This window comes from Diabrotica virgifera, chromosome 7 (genome assembly GCF_917563875.1).
Source record: "Diabrotica virgifera virgifera chromosome 7, PGI_DIABVI_V3a".
Classification (NCBI taxonomy): Eukaryota; Metazoa; Arthropoda; class Insecta; order Coleoptera; family Chrysomelidae; genus Diabrotica; species Diabrotica virgifera.
The window spans coordinates 35,245,990-35,263,177 of record NC_065449.1 but is presented as its reverse complement, the minus strand read 5'-3'; the positions used below and the strand labels follow the sequence as shown (position 1 = coordinate 35,263,177).

At 31.8% G+C, this 17,188-nt stretch overlaps 2 protein-coding genes across 2 annotated transcripts in view; one reads left to right on the top strand and one right to left on the bottom strand.

Moving 5' to 3' along the window:
- The window catches only part of LOC114326453 (WD repeat domain phosphoinositide-interacting protein 3), a 33,407-nt gene extending 27,612 nt beyond the window's left edge, over positions 1-5,795 (bottom strand). Inside the window, exon 1 of the mRNA XM_028274832.2 lies at positions 5,585-5,795. Coding sequence (XP_028130633.1) covers positions 5,585-5,651 — 67 coding nt within the window. The 5' untranslated portion in view covers positions 5,652-5,795. The remainder of the gene's footprint in view (positions 1-5,584) is intronic.
- Positions 5,796-5,954: 159 nt separating this feature from the next.
- On the top strand, positions 5,955-16,098 carry LOC114326452 (N6-adenosine-methyltransferase non-catalytic subunit). The gene is made up of 6 exons (XM_028274831.2): positions 5,955-6,094; positions 6,153-6,247; positions 6,296-6,463; positions 8,800-9,236; positions 14,274-14,527; positions 15,646-16,098. Exons 2-6 carry the CDS (start codon positions 6,182-6,184, stop codon positions 15,897-15,899), a joined length of 1,179 nt encoding a protein of 392 aa, XP_028130632.1. The 5' UTR covers positions 5,955-6,094; positions 6,153-6,181; the 3' UTR covers positions 15,900-16,098.
- The last annotated feature ends 1,090 nt before the right edge of the window (positions 16,099-17,188 follow it).

The window sequence follows — 17,188 nt, the reverse complement described above, 5'->3', positions numbered from 1 at the left end:
ATGAAGAAATAAAAGATCATTAATAATTAAAGTTTTTTCAATAGACAACAACTTTAAATGATTATTTATTCTCTGATAAGAAGAAAATTGAGGCATATGTAATCTCCACCGACAAGTTTTCAAAAACCTATTCTGGACTGCTTCCAAAGATAAAATATGTGATCGATAATGAGGTGACCACACTGGTGAAACATACAATAGGATGCTGCGTACTAAAGATAAATACAAAGTCCTGAATGTAGAAACAGAAAATTCTCTAGAGTTTCTAGTTATAAATCCTAAAGTTTTCAAAGCTCTACTAGTAATAGATCTTAAGTGTGAGATAAATGTCAAAGAACTGTCAAAAATTACTCCTAGATCCTTGATTTCCCTAATTTTCTCTAAAGGAACAGAATTAATATTATAAACAAAATTTACAGGATTTGTTGATCTTGAGAAAGTTATTGTAAAACATTTGCGTGGATTTAAAGACATGGCATTATTGGTAGCCCAATTAATAAAGCAATTTAAATCATCTTGTAACTTGAAACAGTCAGATAATTCAGAAATTTCCATAAATAATTTCAGGTCATCAGCAAATAATAAAAACTTACAATATTTAAAACATGAAGCTACATCGTTAATGAAAATATTAAATAGTAAGGGTCCCAAATGTGATCCCTGTGGGACGCCAGAACTTGCGTTTATAGGAATCGAAGTAAAATTTTTTATTTTCACATACTGAATCCTGCATTGTAGGTAACTTTCCAACCAATTCACTAAATAGTCTGGAAATCCGATTTTAATGAGTTTTTGTAAGAGTAAATCGTGGTTCACTGTATCAAATGCCTTCGAAAAGTCAGTGTAAATCGAATCAACTTGGCACCTCTTTTCAAAGGCAGAAGTGATACAATGTTGATAAAGCAGTAAGTTTGTGTTGGTAGACTTACCACTCGTAAAACCGTGCTGTTGTTCGATCAGAATATTTTTACAATACCATGACAAGGGTTTATATAACAACAGTTCAAATAATTTAGGTATTGCAGAAAGTAATACTATGGGACGATAATTAGCAATATCATTTTTCAGACCATTTTTGAATACAGGGGTAATAAAACTATCCCGCCATTTAACAGGAAATTGTTGTAATTTTAACGAAGAATTAAATAAATAATTTAGTGGTTTGGAAAGACTACATTTACAATTTATCAAAAAATAGGCAGGGATACCATCCGGACCACTAACCAGTTTACCTTTTAAAGAGCTAATTCCTTCATAAACTTCGCTTAGAGAAAATTGTATAAATGGAATGTCAGGCTGCCTAAAAATATCGTATTGCACATTTGACACATCTATATTATCACTTTTATAAACACTAGAGAAATGAGTAGCAAATAAATTACTAATGTCTGTACCACTTTCAGCAATTGTACCATTATAATGCATTTTATTGGGGATACCGTGATCTTGTTTCAATGAGTTAATGTGATTCCAGAAGTATTTTGTATTTTCACTAACCTTCAGATCAGTACTAGAAATATAATTATCATAACATGTTCTTGTCAAAGTTTTACACTGAGCTCGAAGATTAGAAAAGTTTAAATAATCACCAGCTGAGTTAGTACTTTTAAACTTAGCATGAGCTGCCTTCTTACAAGATATCAACTTTTTAAGTTCAGATGAGAACCAACGAGGATATACAGATGGTTTGTATCTTCTAATAGGTACAAACAAATCTAATGCTAATTTTAGAATCTGATAAAAAATTTCAATGCTAATGTTAATATCATCATTAGCTAAGAAATACTCCCAATTAATTGGAGCAAAATAATCATTTAAAGCTATATAATCAGCATTCTTAAAATCATAATACAGAATATCGCAAGACAAAGGATTAATATCACTAACAGTTAATTCACATGAAAGTGCAACATGGTGGTAATTGTTTGACAATAAAGTGTCCACCGCTGTGTCAACAGTAATTGATTCCAGAGCATCATCATTACAAAAACATAAGTCAAGTAATACTCCATGCTGATTTGCAACTACATTGGCCTGCCTTAAATTCAAATATGAAAAACTTTCACAAACCGTTAATGCAGGATATTCTGCAGGGCAAGAGACAGAAAGACCATCCTCAGTAGAATAATTCCAAGTTGCATGTGGAAGATTATAGTCTCCAAAAAGATATAAGCTACTGTTAGGGTTGTTTTCAACAATAAACTCTACTGCAGAGCAATGATCCACATAAATATCCTGATTTGATGATGGTGGAATATAAACAGCTCCAATAATAACAGTTTCGTTATGGCTTGACAAAGAAACAAACAGATGTTCAACATTAATAAAGTGAGTGGTAAGATGCGTAGATTTAAACTTACTATTAACTAAAATTAAAACTCCACCACCTCTATTCTTTGAACTAGTATTTAAGTTTCTATCAGCTCTGAAAACACTATAATTGTTGAAACAAAGCTCATGATCAGTAAAATTATCTGTCAACCATGTCTCGACCAAAATAATAACATCATATACACAATGTGCAATAGCGTTACGTAGCTCAACTAGCTTTGTACGGATCCCACCAACATTCTGGTAATAAAGTAATAAAGGAGAACGTTTCAGTTTTTTGGAGCTTTTTTCACAATTGTTGGCATACCACGGATATATTTAATAGAAATATCAAGTTCACCATTATCTTTTCTTGCCTGAAGTTCAGACCGAACCATTTTTAGCTGGTCTTGCTGAAATTTAGTGTTATCGTAACTAATTTTAACTCCATCGGTAAGTTTATTTTTAGATTTCATTGCATCTTTTATTACATAAGAATTATTTGTAACAACTTTAATAGGCCTGGATCTACCATGATTTATTTTGCCAACTCGTATTACTTTAAGCACAACATTGGAATTTATACCTAGTTCATGAAGGATAGGTTCCAAACTGGCTTTATCACTATCAATCCTTTCTTGCAAATTGGTACTAGAAGACTCTTTAACATTATACACCATTAAGTTGTTTGCCCTAGTAATACGGTCCTGAACTTCATAGGATACTGTGTCTGAGTTTATGGAACTAGCGCCCAAATTAAACAATGGATTGGGAACAAATCAACAAAATTCTGCGAAGAACTTATCAATGGACAATAATTGTAATAAATAAACTTAAATAAGAAATAAAAAATTGTATCTAAATAGATTTTTATTATCAACTGCGACATTTCTTGAATTATTGATGGCCACATTTATATCACAAATTATATTAAAATTATTATATTTTTATTTTTTCTTGATTAATGTTAGAGTTTTTAGTATTTTTATAAATTTTCATATAACTGTATACATTTATACATTTGTTAAATATTTTTTGTGTTTGTTTATATTTGTAAATTAGTATATTATATTTTTAAGTCTCACGCACAAGGGGTGCTACTTTTGTATGTATATTAGTAATATATATACAGGGTAGCTCAACTTCAGTGAGTTATTTATGTTTATTTAGGTAGTACTCATTATGCCTTTTATTTTTTTTGTAAATCTTTATTGTTATTCCTAAATAAACATTATTATTATTATTATTATTATTCTAAATTTATTGACGGTCCGCACAAAACTAGCTCACAGTCCGGATGCGGACTGCGGTCCGCTAATTGGTGGCCCCTGATCTATATTATGGTTAAAGGATTAAACATTAAAGTTTATAGGATTAAAAATACAATAACACATGTGGCATCAAGTAAAATCTGGCATTAGGAGAAAAATGTTACATCTAAGCTCTTCTGTAATTGAACTTATTAATAGTAAGTGTCAGAAGATCTCCAAATTCTGCTTGACCGTATTCACAAGGTAGGAGAGGAAATGGGCATCAAAATAAACTCAAACAAAACCAAATTTTTAGTTTTTAGTCATGACCCATATTTAGATGCAGGGCTTCAATTAAATGGAGTCCAAGTTGAAAAAGTTCACAAAATGACATATTTGGGAACTGTGATAACGGACCAGTTAGATCCATACATATAAATAAAATGTAGAATAGCAATGTCTAAAACTACTTTTATGAAAATAAAGTAATTTGTTTGCAATAATCATCTCAGTTTAGAATTAATACAAAGAATGGTTAAGTGCTATGTTTGGTCTGTACTTTTGTATGGTGCAGATGTGTGGACAATAAAAGTATCGATCATGAACAGAATTGAAGCATTGGAAATGTGGCTTCATAAACCGATGCTGAAGATACCTTGGACAGCAAGAAAAGCTAATGAAGAAGTACTAAGGAGGGTCAACAAAGAAAGAGAACTGCTAAAGACTGTTCAACACCGGAAAATGTCTTATCTGGGACATGCAGTGAAGGGGAATCGATATAAAATATTACAACTGATCCTTAACACATTGACAGACAGAACGTCTATAGACGTCTAATTTCGATTGATGTAATGTGACAAAACGTTTATAGACATTGCACTTTCCCTATTCTACTTTGCAAAATACATATAGTGTCACAACACTTGCTTATACATTTGACGCACTGTCCGTCAACGTGTTAAAGGCAAAATAGAGGGTCGTAGAGGTGTAGGAAGAAAACAAGTTTCTTAGTTAAAAAACATTGGTGAATGGACTCAGATATCAAATGCATGACAATTATTCATATATTGCAGAAGATTGAGAAGCCTTCACAATGGTGATAGCCAACATCAGATAATTCTGATATGGCACGTGAAGAAGAAGAAGAAGAATAGTGAAGTACTCCTGCTGTGTGTATTGCTTGGTCTACCAAGCTACAATTTTACAGTTTACTACAATTATGAATAAGTCTATGCACTATAATTGTGAACCGGGTATACTGACCCTTTAGTAATTGAAACAATAACAGAGGAAAATAATGACAATTACACAAGCAAGGATAATGACAAATATCTCAACTTTGGTTATCTTTGAATACAAACAAACGAAATATCAAAATGCAATTAGTATTTACATATAAACTTCTGTAAATAAAAACACAGTATATATCTACAACGATTATTATACAATTATTGCAATTTGTCTCTTAGTTAAGTACTTTTTATAAAAAGCTACCATAATATATTTTACTTATATCTATAAGCCACCCTTAATAATAAAGTGTCTCTTAAACCCAAATGTTTAACTATTATATTTTTATTCAAAAATGAAGGCTGTATTAAAAATTATAATAAAAATTCAAGAAATAATAAAAATACAATGAACAACATACAAAATTTTGATTCAAGAACTTATTTTGTTTTATGTTGTCCTACATTGATATTCAGAATGAAAATATCATTATTTCCAATGAAATATAAAATATACTTAATTACCAAGCCCCAATACAAATTAAAATATGAATAAATATTTTTTTCTTAAATTATGTTATGCAGATAACTGAAGCTATAAAAATGCATATAAATGCACAAGAACTTGTAAAAAACATATGTTATCAAATGGCACATCAATTAAATAAACAATTTCCACAATTATTGTTTGTTTACAGTGATATAGGGCTATTAAACTACTTAAACATATTTTGTACCATTGCATTCATGAATTTTTTAGGTCTCATCCAATATACAATAGTGAATAGAACTTACCGTGATCTTGATTGAAACCTACATAATTTAACCCATTACTACACGAGCTAGTTTGACTTAGATTCATTTCGTTTAGATGTGTAATTTAAATTGTTAAAAAGGTTCATACATAAAATATCATTTTCTACCAAATTAAATGGACTAAAGATAGACATTGACAGAACAGAAATTCATAACAATGATGTATAACCTAGAAAGTTGTGACATCTATCTTCATCTTCTATTCAAATGGAGCCTGATGAGGAATAAATGTACAGCTCCTCATTTTGTAATAAATCCAACAAAATAAAGTTACTTTAGTTCATATACCCATGATATACCTATTTTTAAGTAGTGGGAAATTATTATTTGATCCTATAATTTTACAAATTATTTATAGTTAACATATTTTACCCAAATGTAGCCAATTTGAAATTATGATAAATTTCGGATGCCACCCTGTATAATTTAACCTCACCTCAAGCCAACTTTTGTAGCTAGCTTCAGTTCAGTGCCAGTGAAAAAATTTTGGTTGGTTTTTTGGATTTTGGGTTGTGATAAACAATAAATAAAACATTTTGATTTTTAGCTTTATGTAAAATAAAAAAAAGCGAGAAAATGGCTGAAATGTTGAAAGAGTTACGAGAAAAATCTCGCAAAAGGAAAATGTTGTTAGCACAAACAGTAAGTAAAGAAATATTTTGCAAACCCCATCTGACTATTTCTTTTTAGTTTGGTGTATCTGGTATTGATGAATTAAGAAGTGTATTAGGAACCGGAGAGTCTTCTCATGAAAAATCAACCAGCAAGGAAAATGCGGGAGAAATCGAAAAGTATGGTTATAAAAATAAGGACTATACAGATGAGTTAATTTACAAGGATTCTTCTCTGTTTTTAAAGGTATTTATATTAAATTTTAACAATGTGTAGCATATTCATCATCATCATTGGTTCTACAACCCATGGTGAGTCTTGTAAGAGAAGTTTTGACTTTATTAGGTGCTGCATTGTGAAAAGAAAGGTCTGTTTCCTACTATTATTTGCATTTCAACTTCTGGATCTATTTTGTTGTCATTGGTGATTGTTGCTCCTAGATATTTTAATTCTTTAACCACTTCAAAGTTATGATCGTTTATAGCCCTTCAATAAATTTTAATGCGCCCATAAACTATTGTTAATTTAGACAAGAAATTCAAAACGTATATTATAGTTGGCATCCGCCATGAATTTTTAATTTAGTATTTCACTCTTTACATTAAAAACGTTGCCGACCTCTGGTTTATAGTAATGTTTTGCCTTATTTGCGGTCGTTCTTGTTTTGAGACGACCATGTATTTTGCTTTACGTAAGTAGTAGTTTTGTTTTGTTTTAGTATGTTTATATAAATATGTTGTACCATATACATAGTGAGTTTCATGTATGGAAACACTCGATTATCTAGGAGACGGCTTGCACGATTTTTATAGATTTTGTTGGGTAAGGGTTTTCTGAGGCGGCCGATATTATAGTGGCAATTACATTGTTGTCAGATTTTCCGTTTTTCTGGAAACCTAATGAAACCGAATGGAACACCGGGTATATTTTTTGCGTTTTGAAGTCCTAAAGAAATAGTGACTATTTTTCATGTTATATTCCCTATATCTAAATGCCATCATTTTGGAGTTATTGCTACATTTATTATAAAAAACAATTTTAAACAAATTATAAAAATCGATTTTTTCGGTTCGGGTAAATATTACTTTAGGTTCTTTGGATCATCTATAACAAAAAACATCTTTTGTAATTTTTCTATAAAATCAATCGTTTCTGAGCTATAAACACATTAAAACTGAAAAAAATCGAATAATGACGATTTCAAGATTCAGAAACACAAATAAAAAATATAATTTTAAAAATTACGAAGTACCTAAATTTAAGCTCTATCCTTTTTCTAGGAGTTGGCCATAAGAGTTTTTGGTACGTTTTATTCTAAAACATCGCTTTTTAATTTGTTAATAAAGTGCATATGAGAGGACGGACGATCGGGCTGCATTAACAACTAAAAAAATATTTTATTATAAAACAAGTTCAAATTACTTATCGATATCTGGTAAAATAGGGCTTGAACTTGAATTTGGGTACTACGCAGTTTCAAAACTAATAATTTTTATTTGCATTTTTGAACCTTGAAAATCGTCATTATTCGATTTTTGTCAGTTTTAAATTGTTTATAACTCGGAAACCATTAATTTTATAGAAAAATTACAAAATATCTTTTTTGTTCACAATGATACAATGTTCACAATCTAAAATAATATTTACCCAAGCCGAAAAAATTTATTTTTATAATTTGTTTAAATTTTTTTAATAAATGTAGCAATAACTCCGAAATTATGGCATTTAGGTATAGGGAATATAACATGAAAAATAGTCAGTATTTCTTTAGGACTTCAAAACGCAAAAAATATACAGGGTGTTCCATTTGAAATAAGAAAGTTCATTAGATTTCCAGAGAAACGAAAAATCTGACAACAATGTAATTGCCACTATAATATCGGCCACCTCAGAAAACCCTTACCTACCAAAATCTATAAAAATTGTGCAAGCCGTTTCCGAGATTATTAAGTGTTTCCATACATAAAACTCACTCTGTATTTCATATCCATATTGTTTATGATTCTGCTTGAGTCTATTGTCTCTGTGATGCCTGAAGTTAAATCTAGGAATATTTTAAACATCACATCTATTAAATTTTTTTATACTATAATGTAAACAATTTAAAACTTTATAATATCTAAAGAGTTTTTACCCACATATCGTGGTGGCTCGGGTATTTACTTTGTACCTTTAATAAGCACTGATGATGGAATTATTATTCCAAAAACGTTCTGCAATGTAGCCCTTTTTAGGGATTTTTTATGAATTATACCTTTTTTAAAGGAATCTTTTTTTTTTAGTTTAGTATTACTTCTGTGGTGCTAAGGCAAAACCTGATATGTCAAAAAACGTGATTTTGCAGCAGCTGAGTTTAAAAGTTTGCGGTGTTGTTATAATAGTGGACATATCGGAAACTAATTTTATCATCTACTGGTTACATGGATGTGTTTAGCTATGTTGGGTTTTGTCACCATATTCTTCATTGCTCAATGTACATCTTGGCATTAAAAACGAAAAATCAATAATTTTTGACATATCAGGTTTTGCCTTAGTACCACAGACTTATATGCTTTCAAAATTTAATTCTGTTGAACTTTTAGGGAACACAATCTTCCAATCCTCACAATGACTACTGCCAACACTTCGTAGATACTGGTCAGAGGCCCCAAAACTTCATTCGTGATGTTGGGTTAGCAGATAGGTTTGAAGAATATCCAAAACTACGAGAGTTGATTAAGTTGAAAGATGAACTCATTCAGGAGACTGCTACGCCCCCTATGTATCTAAAGTGTGACCTAATGACTTATGACTTAAAAACAATTAACAATAAATTTGATGTGATATTAGTGGAACCACCATTAGAGGAGTATCAAAGGACTATGGGTGCAACGAATATGCAATTTTGGAGTTGGGACCAAGTGATGAACTTAGATGTTGGTGAAGTGGCTGCCCAAAGGAGTTTTGTATTTTTGTGGTGTGGGAGTTCAGAAGGGCTAGATATGGGGAGGGTTTGTTTAAGAAAATGGGGTTTCAGGAGGTAATTATTTTTGTGACACTGGTGTATATGTTTGTGTGACTTTGAACTAGTATGAGAACTCACAACTAACTGTTTGGACAAACAAAAATTTATTACAAATGGTCATCTTCACAAACTTGGTTATTGAATTAAAGAACGAGATCAACAATACATTAAAGTCTATCATTAATAATAGAATATTGAAACTTTCTTGAAACTTTGATTTACAGTGTTAGTGAAAAAATAAACGAAAATATTACATAACATTGTGGAAACGAAATGTTCGGAATTCAAAAAATTACTATTTTAATATAGAAAGGGCCCCCGCAAATTTCGCGTGCGAGACATATTCTAGCACCCTTTAAATATAAGTACTATATCCAAATATGAAATAAATTTATAATTTTTTATTTTTTACTCGTAATAAAACAAAACAAATTGCAAGAACTCAAATTTTGTTTTTCTTGTAACTGATTTACTGATGATAAAAAATAAGGCAAAACAAAAGAAATAAAACATTAATATATTAGTTAAATCTAGAAATAAATATCTTAAATCTAAATTGAATTAAATGGTTGTTTTTCTAGATTTGACTACAGCAAATTCTTTAATAATAATATCAAGAGGATTTAATGAATCAGGTAATGAAAATAATTTTAAAGTATTTTTCTCACTAAATAAATCAGTCGCATCAATATCTGCCTTTGTCTTTACTGGATCGGTTAGCTTCTGTTGAAGAGCATGATAGTTTTTTTAAAATAGGTCGTCATTTAATATAAAAATATCACTAAAAAAACCAAAAACATTATCATAATCAGACATCATATCAAATCTACTATTTAACGAACTTGAGTTACCTAAACGCGGTTTTTGGATCTTGAGGTGTCTCATCTCTATGTTCATAATCGAAAAATTGTGGTTTATACACTGGGGTGCAAAATTAACCGGACACCTTAAAAATGGGTCATTTTTGATGTCTCGAATTTCCTAAACCTGTTGTCCGATTTTAGTAGTTTTTTTAATACATTGTAGCCTTATTCTTTAGCAATATCGCTGTAATAGTATTGTTGCTAAACAGTGAAATTTTCGTTGTATACCGGGTGTATCAATAAAACTGTGTTTTTTTCTCAAAACTCGCATCACCCTGTGGAATATTCTAGAACTTATAAAGTACTGAAATTAAAATCCAACTATAGCCTCATGTTTTCTCAACATTTTGTTTTTTGATTCATTCGCTTATGTTGGATAATAAAAAAGTTAGGTACTTTAACAACTAGCCATGTTTTTTATCAATACAGCGTGTTTTTAAATAATAATTGACAAACTTTAAGGGGTAATTCTGCATGAAAAAATAATGACAGTTTGCTTTATCAACGATATGTCTACAAATGCTTCGTTTCCGAGGTAGGGGGTGTTGAAAGTTTTCTTACAAACTAACGATTTATTTATTGCTTTAAAACCGGTTCAGGTATGCAAATGAAATTTGGTGGGTTTTAAGAAGTAGTTTTTGCACATTTTTTGACATACAATTAAGAATTTAATATTCACCATTGGCAGGCATATGAGTAATATGAGGGCTTATATTACCCGTATGCGCGCCAATGGTGAATATTAAATTCTTATTTGTATGTCAAAACATGTACAATAACTACGTCTTAACACCCACCAAATTTCATTTGCATATCTCAACTGGTTTTTGAGCTATAAATAAATCGTCAGTTTGTAAGAAAAATTTCAACACCCTCTATCTCAGAAATGAAGCATTTGCGAACATAGGTTTATAAAGCAAACTGTCATTATTTTTCATGTAGAATTACCCCTTAAAGTTTGTCGCACTTATTTAGAAACACACTGTATTGATAAAGAACATGGCTAGTTGTTAAATTTCTTAACTTTTTTATGGCCCTACTTAAGCGAATGAATCAAAAAACAGAATGTTGAGAAAACATAAGGCTATAGTTGGGTTTTAATTTGAGTATTTTAGAAATGCTAGAATATTCCACAGGGTGACACGAAATTTAAGAAAAAACACAGTTTCATTGGTACACCCAGTATGCAATGAAAATTTACCTGTTTAGCCACAATATTATTACAGCGATATTGATAAAGAATAAGGCTATAACATATTAAAAAATCACTTAAATCGGACAACAGGTTTAGGAAATTCGAGACATCAAAAATGACCCATTTTTAAGGTTTCCGGTTAATTTTGCACCCCAGTGTATTTTCGTCTTCCAATATTTAACGAAGGAAAACCTTGTTCTATTTCAAGATCAACCAATCAATTATTCACCCACCGCGACCGGCACAAAATTCCACCACTAAAAATGTTTGATTAAGTTTGACATTATACTCCGATTTTCAAGATTCTTGCATCAGTTTGTAGGTACATGTATTGATATCATTTGTTATTATTCTGGTAACAAAAATTTTTTGCTTAGATGGCATTATACGGGGGGGAATGGAAGCGTTGTATTTTCTCCTAACTTTAAAAAATTCCGTGGAAAAATTGAAGGGCTGATTTTGTTTCATACTCCTTTCGTATTATCTACAAGGCATACCTAACATTTTGTTTCTTGAATTACCCGAATATCTCTTTTCTTGTAAAAGCTGTAAATAAAAACACTGCTTTGAAGGTTTTTTAATTAAAAATACCAAACACACTAAAATTAACAACACAAAACAAAATTAACAACAAAACAATTCAATAACGGGTATGTCCACCTCTCGTAGCAACGACTGCTCCCAATCTGGCATCGTATAAATAAGATGTGTTATCCTTACCCGGGGAATAGCCCGATGTTCTACCAGGACTATAACTGTATCAAATTTTGCGGAGGCCTAAGATGACGGCGCATAGCTATTTTCAATTCATCCCATAAATGCTCGATAGGATCGAGATCTGGGCTGCTTGCGGGCCATTCAAATCTTATCACTCTAACCTCTATTTAAGATATTTGTGTTTATGAGTCAATCAGTGTTTTATTTACAAAAAATTGTGCAGCTCTTACAAGAAAAGAGATATTCGGATAGTTCCAAAAACAAAATGTTAGGGATGCCTCTGAGATAATACGAAAGGAGTATGAAACAAAATCAGCCATTTAATTTTTCCACAGAATTTTTTAAAGTTAGGAGAAAATACAACGCTTCCCTTGATCCCTGTATAATGCCAAGCCTAAGCAAAAAAGAATGTGTGTGTACTTTGTACGCACGTAAGAAGTTATACTTCTATTATACGATTTCAACGAAATAAATATACTTTCAACAGGTTATTTGTATTTAAAGATTAAACTAATTTTTACTTACTACTTTCCAAAAATTTTTATTAAAACAATACTAAAAATAAAAAAAAAAGTTAGATAACACACGGATTTGAACCGGGGACCTCTCGATCTCCAGTCAAACGCTCTACCACTGAGCTATACTGCCTTTGATTTGACAGGTTACAAGATTTCTCATACATACTGACAAATTTAATAGACCAAGTGAAGTATAAAAATTAAAATTTAAAGTAATTATACTTACTATTATTATAAAATATTTTATTCCCGAGGAAGACAAATCCAGACACAAAAATTATAATAAATAATACATTTACTAAAAACACTAATATATTCTTTTAACACTAGAAAGTCGGAGGGACCAATTTGGCCCCTGTTGCGATTTGAAGTTATTGTAGTTTTTTTATTTGAGGCAATAATAATTTCATATTTTATGACTTTTAATATTTTGATACAAAGCCTTATTTACCACAAAAAAATATTGATTACTAAATTTATTAAATGGTTTTTCAAAGAAATCTACCATAGAAGTCTACAGGGGCCAAATTGGCCCTGTGTAAGTTATTATTGTTTTCTGGGAAATTCGACGAGCCTTTCTTTCAAATTTTTGTCGGATGGGTAAAATTATATTTATGTATGTTGATTGTAAATGGTTACCCTTATACTGGTACTGATCATCTACGTAATAAAGATAAAATTATTGGTGAACACAAGTGAACACAAAGATACAATTGTTGGTGTAGAGGACCAAATGACGCGTCTTTATACTACAAAAGTAACTTTAAGACGATGGCCTATGTACGTGTTTTATAATACTCTTGACTTGGAAGCAATAAATGCATGGATTATTTATAAAGAAGTAATTGAAAGTAGAGTCGGTCTTCGTAAGTTTATTCTTCGGCTGTGTGAAGAATTATGGGTCCCATACCTTGCCTCCCGAAATCTGGAACTACGCCTAGCAACACCAGGTCTACCAACAACTATCACTGTTACTATCCAAAAATGAAAAAAATATCAGTTGAAAATATTTTGTAAAGGAAATCATACTTCCAATCATTGCCACGGCTGTAACAAGGCAATGTGTGGCAAATATCAAAAACTGCAAACTGTATGGTGTTCCGAATGTTTTTGATAGGTAGCTTGTGTTAAGCAATGAAAGTAAAAAATGAAATCAGATTCTATTTTCTAGAGTAGATTTAATTTCTTCAAACTGAAACCAAAATGATCCCAAAATGATCCCTTCGGGCTTTCTAGGTAGGTAGGTATGCTAAGCCAGACTTTCTAGTGTTAATGACTTATTTGCGCTGATACATACATAATTTGAAAGATTAGCAACGAACTACATACTGTCTGTCTGCGCATGCGCAAGAGAATTATAAAATTTCACCCTCGATCGTAAAGAAGTATAACCTCAAAAATTTTGTTGCCAGAATAATAACAAACGATAACCTACAAACTGATGCAAGAATGTTGAAAATTGGAGTACAAATAATAAAGTTATAAATTGTCAAACTTAATCAAAAATTTGTAGTGGCGGAATTTTGTTACGGTGAGTGTATAATTAATTGGTTAATTAAATTGAGGTAATGAACTAGTCGTGGGAGCAGGTCTGTCTGAATCTATGATGAGAAAAGAATAATAATTTGATGAAATAAATTGTATAGCATTCAATAAACAAGGAAAAAGAATATGTAGAGCCAAGTGGCAGTACCTTTGATGTAATCAACCAAGTATACATCAAACAACAACTATTATTATTTGTTAATTTTTCTTGTAGATGTGAAGATATATCATGGATCAGGACAAATATAAAGAATCCTGGTCATTCAAAAACACTAGACCCCAAGGCGGTATTTCAAAGGACTAAAGAACATTGCCTTATGGGTATTAAGGGCACAGTGAGACGCTCTACTGATGGTGATTTTATACATGCCAATGTAGATATAGACTTAATAATTTCGGAAGAAAATGAATATGGTAGTTTGGAGAAGCCCGTTGAGATATTTCACATTATTGAACATTTTTGTTTAGGTAAGAAAATTTTTCTTTTTGGCATTTTCAAAGAATCATTTGATTATGAATAATACAAAATCATGCATTTAATTTTGAATGCATCGAATATTTGAGAAATCTATCACACACACATACACACACACATCTCTCTCTCTCTCTCTATCTCTCTCCCTCCCTCCCTCCCTCCCTCTCTCTCTCTCTCTCTCTCTCTCTCTTTCTTTCTCTCTCTCTCCGTGGCGTTACAATCCTTTGTGGGTTTTAGCCGACTTGACAACATGTCTGCATTTCTCTATGCCTTGAGCAGTCTTCAATCCAATTCTTCACGCCCATAGCTTTAAGGTCTCCTGCTATATTATCTCACAACCGGATGTGGAGATCTTCCACGTGATATTCTTCCAGTTTGGATTTGACGCATGTGGAGAGACCACATAGATCGGATGGACTCTGAACGTATGGAGCATTGGGCGAAAACACAGAAGCCCAACACCAAGCGACCCATAGGAAGACCCAAAAAACGATGGTACGAGAGCTGGAGCTCCGGATCGCAGCAGAAACTGTAACAGAAGAAACAGGACATAGTCCTATTACAAGAAGAAGAAGAGAAAAAGATTGCGAACTTTCGAAGCGAAAACGGCACCTAGAGAACAAGAAGAAGATGAAAAACAATAAATGGGTCGTTTTGTCGTCGTTTTTTTTTAATGTTTCCATATTTATAAATTTAATAAACAATATTGTTTACTTTACATTTTTATTAATATTCGAGATTACTCCAATTACAAAACATATTGTGTAAAAATCAAATCTACTAATTATCTTTAATAATCCACCTTGCAATAAAAGTACTAGTTTAATGCCACAAGCTTTTCACCTGTGGCTAAGTACGATCCTGGCATCTGTCAGATTCGTCAATAATTACATGAAATAATTCTCGACACACCCAATACATTATATGACGTCATAATGAATGACGCACTGAAAGAAGGCTGTGAGAAGCACCATACATTGGTTCGTATAATAATTTGATAACAAGTTACTGACCCTATAAACCAAATTCCATTAATCCTGAGTTAAGAGCTGTATATTTCATGCATTAACATCCCGAATATGTATATTTCATTGCATATGTTTTATTTAAGGAAGAAGAAGACTACACATATTTGGCAGAGATAGTACAATCCGTCCAGGCTGGCTTACAATTGGTCCCGAATTAACAAATTCCAATTTTAACTCAGACCAGTACCTAAGCTACTTCACACCTACTACTCTCACAACCAGTTGCACTGATAGAATAGAAGCCTTAAGGCCTAAGAGCCCTCCAGCCAAAGGCAAAGGGAACAGTGGCGGTAGGGGCAGAAATAATTTTCCAAGAGGAAGAGGACGAAGTCGCTGATGTGTATTTTTTAAGATTGATATTTTTTTATTCAAACAATGGTTCTTTTTTACAACTGTCCGATTTTAAAATCATGTGATATTTTATGCTGTTTCAGTTTAATATTCTTAAACATGAGTTCATATGTTGTCCGATTTTAAAATAAAAATTGAATTTAAGTTGTAATAGAATAGGCAATAAAAGGCAATTGTGTAACGGTTTTCATATTTTACTTTTCCATATTCAGGTTACCATGCATTCTCCCTATTTACTATTTCCTATCCCAAATCAGTGAAATAAGTGACACACAATTTGGCTTTAGAAATGGTATGGGCACAATAGGTCTGGATCCCGCGTACCAAAAAAAGTTGATTAATAGCAAGCTGAAAATTTTTTAATAGCTTAAGGGTGTCTAGTCGGACAAACTTTGATATATGGGAACACTGGAATAGGGGAAGTTTTAATTGTGGAACAGGTTAAAAATTTGGAACGTCATACTACGAAAACGTAAGATGTATTTTGTCGGACAGAACTTCCAATTGATTTGTCACCATTTCATTAAGCTGTCATGCAAAAATCAGACTGCTATTACTAACCAACATGATTCCTGTCATTTGACATGTTCTTCGTGTTCCACTCATAAAAATGCCCAGTTGGTGATAAACACCAGTCTGGTTTTTGCATGAGAGTTTAATAAAAGGGAACTAAATCAATTTGAAGTTCTGTCCGACAAAATACGTTCCTGACGTTCCAAATTTTTAACCTGTCTACCATTAAAACTTCCCCTGTTCCAGTGTTCCCATATATTAAAGTTTGTCCGACTAGATACCGTAAAGCTATTAACAAGTTTTTAGCTTGCTATTATTGAACTTTTTTTTCTTATGCGGGATTCAGACCTACAAGAGATGCTTTATTCGGCTTGAATGTGCTAGCCCAAAGATGTATAGACTTTTACTTATGTTCTGTAGACATTGAAAAGACATTTAATAAGGTACAATATAAATAGCTCGTAGATGTATTAAAGAGAAAAAATATTGGCAGCCGTGTTATGGAAATTATATCTAATCTATATTGGAATCAAACTGCCAAGGTAAGTGTTGATAACCTGAAACACCAGTTTTTCCTCCCATTTAACGCTTTTCCATTTCCGTCTGGTCTGAGATCGCCATATGATGGTTATGGGGGTAGCTACCCCTACAAGGGGGTTGATTGACTTCAACACACTAAGTACTCATATATATGTATTTATTTAGTTCACAATTAAAACAATAACTAGTACTCAGTTGTAAGGGCGGATCTAGGACAGATTT